The sequence below is a fragment of the Pinus tabuliformis genome, chromosome 2_1 (genome assembly GCF_031772625.1).
Source record: "Pinus tabuliformis cultivar Carrire ecotype Pingquan chromosome 2_1, CPIR1, whole genome shotgun sequence".
Classification (NCBI taxonomy): domain Eukaryota; kingdom Viridiplantae; phylum Streptophyta; class Pinopsida; order Pinales; family Pinaceae; genus Pinus; species Pinus tabuliformis.
In genome coordinates, this window is record NC_142299.1 from 599,642,745 (window position 1) to 599,651,291 (window position 8,547).

The window sequence follows — 8,547 nt, forward strand, 5'->3', positions numbered from 1 at the left end:
CTTTATTTCCCCCTTACATGCAACCTGTGACTTTTCACCTTCATTTTCTCCTATTTTCCATTATTTTCATAAATAAAATGCCAATTAATGTCTCTTTGCCTTTTCCAATGCCTTTGCCATTGCCTTTGTCAATTTCTTTTAGCCATAATAATCAAATGAACACCCACACTAGGATGTTTTGCCCAACATTCAACTTGGAATACATGTCCCATGACTTTGGTCTTAGTTTGCTTTTATTAACTTTATTACATGGATTTTTAACCCGAGGTTGTTACACATCTAGTTATATCAAATCAGAAATCAACATCTACACTGACATTAATGCATCTAGTGCAATCAATCAAATATGATTAGAAATTAGCATATACATGTAAATAAATGCATCTAGTGCAAACAATCAAATAGGATTAGAAATCAACATCTACATTAAAATCAATGCATCTAGTGAAAACAATCAAATATGATTGTAAATCAACATCTAAACTGAAATAAATGCATTTAGTGCAAACACGAAAATAGGATTAGAAATCAACAACTACACCAAAATCAATGCATCCAGTGTAATCAACCAAATAGGATCATGAATCAACATCTACACTGGAATCAATGCATCTATTTTAGTAAAAAACCAAAATATTCATGGCTTTCTAAATACAACTTTTACATTTTGTAAAAGCTTTACTTCATTTTTCTCTATGGTAAATAATGTTCAATATTATATAATAATATATAATATATGTATTTGTCTTTGTGTGTCTCTTTCTTCTTCCCTCTTTCTCTCCCATCCATCTTTATGTCTAACTCCCTCCCTCTCTCCTTCTCTCTCTCTTTGCCTCTCCCTCACTATCTATGTCTCTTTCTTCTTCCCTATCTCTTCCCCTACCATCTATATTTATATCTCCCTCCATGTCTCCTTCTTTGTCTCTCTATATCACCCCCAAAAACACATGCTTTGTTTCTCCATATATATATATTTCCCTCCCTCCCTCTATATGTTTCTCTCTTATTCCCTCTTTCCCCCCTCCATCTATATCTCTCTCTTCCTTTGTCTCTCCTTCCTTGTCTCTCTATCTCACCCCTCAAACATATACACTCTCTCTCCATATCTATCTATCTCTCTCTCCTTCTATCTTCCTCTCCCCCTCTCTCTCCTGCTCTCCTCTCTCCCTCACTCTCTCTCCATATCTCTCTCTTTATGTCTTTCTTCTTGCCTCCCTTCTCCCCCCCTTTCCCCTCCATCATATGTCTCCCTCTCTCTCTTCCCCTTCCCTTCTCTCTATCTTCCCTCTTCTCATATCTCCCTCACTCTCTATTCATCTCTCCCTTATCACTCCCTCTTTCTCTACCTCTATCTCCCGATGTCTTTGTTCTTGCCGCTCTCTCTCTCTCTTCCCCCTGTCTCTCTCTCTCTCCCCTCCCCATGACTCTCTCTTTCTCCTCCCCACGACTCTCTTTCTCTACCCTCCAACTTTGTCATTTTCTCCCTCTCTCTCCCCTTTTTTCTTTCTCTCTTCCCTCTCCATCCATATGATCGAGAATTGTCACTCTGTGTAATCAATGATATATGTAAGGTTTAATATATTTTACATTTTAAATTTTTATTGAGAAATGGGTTATGGTTTTTGGGCATGTGGTATTGATAAGCCATCATATTGGCCCATGGTATTGTAATTAAACCTATTTACAAGCTAATAATATCCATAGTAAAGTGGAGTTGAATATCCATGGTTAAGAATCTTGTTGTATTGTAAGTATTAAGTTTTTATGTGCTTGGTTATGGAATCATTACTAGTCTTTGCCGAGGTGGGACTCTGACAATTGATTTCTTTGTAGATCACTATTAGTTTGACATTGACCAATGCAAATTATAATGTTTGACTTTGAAAAGTAAATATTTATTTTTCAATATTATTAAAAAAACTAATTTTCAAACATTTGATTAGACCATAACTTGAAGGTCTTATTGCAACCTTTGCACAATATAATGTCATGTAGCTAACTGCCTTACATATTTTATGCCATAATTTATGGATATGGTTGCAATATTCATGCATGATTTTTAGATAATTTAAGCCACTCTTTGCATAAAAAATGGATAGGAATAATCTGTAAATAAATATACTTTCTTTGAGTTACTTCCCACCATTATTTACATTATCCTCAACACTTATGTAGGAGTAAAAGTTAAAACTGTAAATGTTAGACTTATTATTGGTTACTACCCACCAAAATTTATGCAAGTTCAAGTTCTTGAACCTCAGCAAACAATTTACTTATCCACTTGACATCTCAATTTATTAGTTCTAACCAAAGCAAGCCTATAAGATGATTTGTGTGTCGACCACTATTAATTTAGCATTGACCAATGTAAGTTATAACTATTTATGCAATTTTTCCCATAGCATAATTTTTAACTTGAGTTGGAAAGACTAAACTACCCTACCAAACAAAATTACAATACAACAAATCATATTTTATTATTTTTATTTTTTATTACTTGTAGCAATGTCGTTACTTTCTCTTGTATTCAAATAAACAGAAAACGGATACGTATTCACAAGGTCAGCAGATCGAATCTCTCAATCCATCTTTAGCTTATTTTAAATGCGGACATTTGATTGGGCTTGTAGGCCCAGCAATGTCGTTACTTTTTCTTGTATTCAAATAAACTGAAAACGGATACATATTCAGAAGGTCAGCAGATCAAGTCTGATCTTTAGCTGATTTTAAATGCGGAGATTTGATAGGGCTTGAAGGCCAAGCAATGCAGTAACCTTTTCTGAGAATCTGTCTCTTACTTACTAGTGAAACTCTAGGGTCGTGACTCAGCTATTGAGAACCAAAAGCAAAAGTAATACATTGTAGGTTTCTCCACATACAGACGTCTTGTTGACTATATGCTCAGTACCCAAAGTACCATCAGTTGGCCGAATTATCTGAGGCAGAATAATGATTTGATACCTAATTGTAGAGCCAGAAGACCTAATTAACACGGAAGCATATCAATATGTATTAGGCGAGGCATCTTGCAATCAATATGTATTAGGCGAGGCATCTTGCAGATTTAACTTACATCCAATAGCGGGACAATTGCAGAATTTTGATTCTAAATCAACAGCTAAGTTGTATATTATAGAGATATTACGAATGAAAAATTATGGGAGTTGAATTTTTTTTGAAGATTTTCTGAAAGCCAGCTATGTTAGAGCTGGTATTGTGCTTGGTTCGTCTATTTCTGGCAGTTATGGTAGGGATAGTGATTGGGTGGTCATGGAAACCTGAGTGGTCTAGATTTGTATTGCTGGGAACGAGGAGTAACTTCAGATTTGTTTGGAATGCCCCGCCCAGTTTTGGTTCTGGCCACTTTTCGTCTGTTCTGGCTACCTCATTAACTTTTCCACTCCTGAGAAAACACTGGGATAGTTTCAGAGCTAGGAAGGCCAAAGCTGAACAAACTACAGATAAAGCAACGTAAGTCCTGCTGCAAATATGTCCTAATAAGTAACTGAATCTAAATGAGAATTCATTTGTTCTTTTCTGTTTTGGCAAATTGGGGTTAAAATGGGCTTATGGGTCCAATGTCACAAGGACACTGCCCGAATGCTCCGGGATTTTACCAGGAATTCCTTGCCACCTGGGTTTGCCCTGCTATTAGGGGGTTCAGCCCAGGACACGCTGGTACTGGGTACTTCCAGGAAGCGTTCAGGAAAAAAAAATGGTTTAAAACGAGGTGAAGGTTCTCCACCTTCACTTCACCCCTTTTGAATTTATGTCTTTTAAACTTCTTGTTTTGTCAAGGTTGCAGTAATTTTTTTTCTAGCTCTTGGATTTTGGTAATGTAGTAGTCTTTATCGATTGAAAATTTTAATTAAATTTTTAATTATTTATGCTAATTTATAATTGGATAAGTTTCAAATAATGGCTAAGTTCTATTAAGTTTAAAATATTTGTCAATCTTTTTATCAGATTAGTAATGGGAAAGAGACTCCTTTTGTTACCAAATTAGTTTATTTCTTAATTTTCCCACTTGCAACACATTCGTTAAATACATTAAAGAATATGAAAATGCATGTTTTTACACTTTCAACGTTTTGAGTTCTTCCACACAGTTCATATCCAAAAATAACACACAATACAGTAAAGAAATTAAAATTGGTTTATGATACCAAAGAAAGTCGACATTCTCTAGTATTTAAGGTCATATCAACATACATAACAAGGATTATACCTTAACAGTAAAGATAATAATCATTCATGGATACTATCCCAATTAAATTCAATTAAGATTTAAAAGATGATATAACATTTTTTTTAAGTAAGGTATTTTGCATTAGGTCAAATGAAAATTGCATGGATCAAAATTTTTATTAGTGGCTTGTTCGAAGGGAAATCATATTAGTAACATAAGTTCAGAGTCTTGAGGCTGCTAAGACCTTGTCTAACTAGAACATCTTGTAAATAAAAACTTACAAAAGCAGGCTGGCTGTGCCAAACCTTGACATACATTGACATGAGAAGACAAAAAAAATTACTAGTGCTGCAAGCAAAAAGCCAGTGAGTGATAATAACTATTAGGCAGAATCTCCAGGCATTTGCATTGGCTGGTCACTATCCTCATCCAAGGAGAAGGAGATGTTGGCTGATCTCCAGACAAGAATAGTCCACTTGCAGTCTATACTACAATTTTTTTCCTCTAGCTCTGCCAATCTTATAGAATTCTTATGTTGAGTCCTCTTGTACTTCCATATGCCGCCTACAATATTCAAATGACATTTAACCTTGTGCGGGCTTTGTGCCATGGTTGATTAAGTGATCGGAGCGCATGCAATGCTCCAAGTATAGTGGGAGCCACAACCCCCTTTAGTGTGAGCTGACATCATATCAAAGCAGAGGGAACACTGGCTCCTGGGCACCTTCCTGATGGAAAAATGATATAACATTAATTTAATGTATTATTGAATATTTGTCAATTTTATAATGAAAATTAAAATGCTTATGTTATTTTATAAAGCAATTTTTTCAGAAGTGTGAAATTGCCAAATTATATCTTGGATATTGCCATTGTAATTGTGCAAATTTATAATTAATATTTGAATCAATTTATAATTCTAGGGATCTTTATACAAGTCCGCAAACTGCATTCATTCCCACATTGCTGTACCTCCTTTCCCTGAAGCTCGAAGAAACATAGTTAAACAGGTCTTTATATTATTTTTTAAAGCTAAAATATATCATGAAATTTTATTTTAAAACCAGAAAAATGGGTTGTAAATTTTTACTGTACCTCCTGTCCCTGAAACTTGATGAAACATAGTTATACAGGGCTTGATTTAATTTTCTTAAGAAGCTATAATATACCATGAAATTTTATCTAAAACCAGAAAAATGGGCTATAAGGTTTTTTGGAAAATCCAAAATTATATCTCACTCCTGAAATCCAAAACATTGTAATTTGATTGAGCAAGTTAATGCATAATTGTAACTTTTGATTTGACAAACTTGGAATGGTCTAGTGGTGAAACATGAACATGACTTGTATCTGGTACTGTTGGGATTTAATTGTCATCCTTCATAGTATACACTCAGTCAACGATAAGTGCAAGTCATTCTTAACTCAAAATATTCTGTATTTTGCATTCATGAGGGTATTAGTTCCACTCTTAGGGGGTTAAAATTTGAACCAAATAAATAGCAGGTTTTGTGCAATTAACAGAACATTAACTTTTTAGTAATTAGAAGCTCTGTCAATTAAATTAACCTTCCCTTTCTATGCTTTGAATTTACCTTCAACGTGCAGTAAGTCTTCTTCAGGGGTGGCTTTATTGAGCTGACTTGCTTAATTTGTTGTTCTGTAGCCGCTTAACTTTGACCTATGTGCAGTGTTATTTGGGCTAACGTGTCCATTTAATTTGGTTGGCTTTAGAGATGCCTAATTTTCTCCTATCGTGCTTTTGACATTTTGTATTCTCTAAACTACCTTTATAGTTACTTTGACGAGGTAAAAAGTTACATGTTTAGCCAGTAATCAGGACTTGTTTTCAATTAGAATTCTTTGTGAAGCTACAGATAGATCAGGTACAATTTCACTAAGCTTTACTTATTTTACCTGAACCTAGAAAGTGGCTTCCAATCATGTATTATGTATTATTAACGTGGTATTATGTATTATTAACGTTTTGTTCTTTAATTATGTTATAGTTCCATCTTTTGTGATGCACTCGTGCTTTTGATAAAAGCTTAAATCGTCAATGATATAGTTGCATTTATTCATGTAAATACTGTTTGTGCATTCCCAGAGGGGCTGATCAGGAAATTGTGAATTTCAAGGACCTGGAGACCTTATGGCTTCTCCTGGAAAACAAGGATGGTGGTCCAAAATGGCAAATGATGATGGAGCACTCCACATCAAAGATGACCTACCAAGCTTGGCGTCGTGAATCAAAGGTAATGCTCAAGGTTTTGACTATTTTCAAGTCATCTCTTCCTCTTTTTTGTCCATGTCCTGGACCAAGGTTCGACAGCTCAAAACTCATCACGTTATCTCTAATTCAAAGCTCTTACTATCATAAGATCGTCACTTCTGCAATATGTCAATTACAGATGAGCTGATATTCAGAGATATTCCTTCTGTTGAAGTAAACTCTGGAAAGGCATTGTCTACCAAGCTCACAATTTTTAAATTTCAAGAAATCTAATTTTGGAGTGTTTAAATCATTTTTTAATGACGAAAATAGATTCAGCCCATCAATAATGTCTGCACATCTAAAATAAAAACCTTAAACTTGATAGCTGTAAAATTTTGGCTAACTTTTCTCAAAATCCTGCTGGAATTTCCATTGTTTTCCATTGTTTTCCCATGAAATTGTAGCATCGTTAAACTACGGCCTCTAGAAATAGGCAGTCAGAGTGAGAAATGTCATTTGATTGGCAGTAATTCACGTGCTAGCAGACGATACAAAGTTTGATGAAGTTATAATATAATAGAGAAGTTTGTTATTATTGTTCAATGTTAAGGCCTTTCAGGTGTCTTGGATGTCCTCTTATTGGGATAAGAGGGTACTGGTAAATAAGCTATGGATCCATGTGCTGATTTAACTGGATTGACTGCCAGTATTTTCTATTCATCGTTTTCTTCAATTTTTTTTTGTTGAATCAAAGTACACAACGTCTATAACCTTTTTCACTCTTATTTGAAAATACCGTTTCATTTCCCGAATTCAATTATCATTTCAGTAGTTGGAATCTACTCTTCAAGGAGCATGGTTTTTATTTTGTCATTTTATGTCTAGATTGGCCCCACACAGTATCGCACGAGAACAGTCTTTGAGGATTCGGAGCCAGAGCTAGTGAGGGATTTTTTCTGGGATGACGACTTTCGCCAAAATTGGGATGATATGCTCATTTATTATAAAGTTCTGGTGGAGTACCCACTGACAGGAACCATGATTGTCCACTGGATTAGAAAAGTAAGAGTTGAAATTCGCCTTTTCAAGTTTGTCATGTTTTAGTGTCTGATCTGCTGTCCATTTTGTTATTATTCAATGGCTAACCTATTTAAAAAATGCTCTGGTTTATTCTTCCCTATGCTCTTTGCCATGCAGTTTCTTATAATTTCAGTGGTGTTAAACCCGCAGTTTCCCTATTTCTATAGTGATCGAGAATATATAATAGGTCGTAGGATTTGGGAGTTGGAAGGGACGTACTTCTGTACGACAAAGGTACGTCTAATTAGTATAATGCATGTTGTATTATGGTATTTATTGCTAGTGGTTGTGCATTATTTCATCCTTTCTTATGTTGATGCTGATGTGCCTCCTGGAGTCATGTGAATGCACGCCTTTTCATCCTGTACACAAGGTACTAATGCCTTGCTGAAAGAGCAATAGAGATAGAATTTGATAATCAAGGGAGCAACCTTAAATGTTTTGGTTGAATAGTCTGTTTTTCTATTCAGCATGTTTGGGCATGGTTTTTAGTATTTTTCAGGAATTAATTCCTAATTTGTGGATATTGTTAAAAAAAGCTAAGAAAAGTTTGATGTCTGGAATCTGGATACACATTCCAAATCTTTTTCGGAAAGGAAAGCTTCTTTTGCTCTTGTGATGTTTCTTTATTTACTTCTTACATAGGCCTTGAGAAATAATCTTCAAAAGGGTATTACTCTCATATTCATATGCATAGATTTTAGTATTTACCATACAAATCAAGAACCTCTTAGGATAAATATTTCCTATTACCCGCTTTCATGGAGGGGAAAAAAGGGTTTCTGTATTTTTCCTTGTAAATTTAGAGGGGTGTTTTTCGATGTTTCCTCCTCTTATCCACGCGAGTGGCTAACCCCAGCTTGCTAGCCAGCAGCCCTATGGTGATCCACAGATAGCTCTGCCTCTGAACTCTCCACATAGGCTTTGGTCAGTGCTATTCTTCCATCTAGCATACTTCATAAAAGAAGTCAGGTCACCTATTATAAGGTACACTAGCCATATTTGTGAGCATGTACTTCATTTAATGTTAAGAGCATCTAATAGGAATCACATTTTGAGCTAG

The 8,547-nt window shown here is 35.1% G+C and overlaps 1 protein-coding gene across 1 annotated transcript; it reads left to right on the forward strand.

Moving 5' to 3' along the window:
- The first annotated feature begins 2,896 nt into the window (after positions 1-2,896).
- On the forward strand, positions 2,897-8,103 carry LOC149201888 (uncharacterized). Its single transcript, XM_089401400.1, has 5 exons — positions 2,897-3,471; positions 6,297-6,444; positions 7,290-7,466; positions 7,635-7,718; positions 7,987-8,103. Exons 1-5 carry the CDS (start codon positions 3,200-3,202, stop codon positions 8,101-8,103), a joined length of 798 nt encoding a protein of 265 aa, XP_089257526.1. The 5' UTR covers positions 2,897-3,199.
- Positions 8,104-8,547: the final 444 nt, after the last annotated feature.

What these genes read in the sequence shown, in the direction of transcription:
- LOC149201888 (XM_089401400.1), top strand. Translation starts at nt 3,200, where the DNA reads ATGTTAGAGCTGGTATTGTGCTTGGTTCGTCTATTTCTGGCAGTTATG. An exon ending in CTTGGCGTCGTGAATCAAAG is followed by an intron (nt 6,445 to 7,289) that starts GTAATGCTCAAG and finishes TTTTATGTCTAG; the next exon opens with ATTGGCCCCACACAGTATCG. An exon ending in CGTACTTCTGTACGACAAAG is followed by an intron (nt 7,719 to 7,986) that starts GTACGTCTAATT and finishes AGTATTTTTCAG; the next exon opens with GAATTAATTCCTAATTTGTG.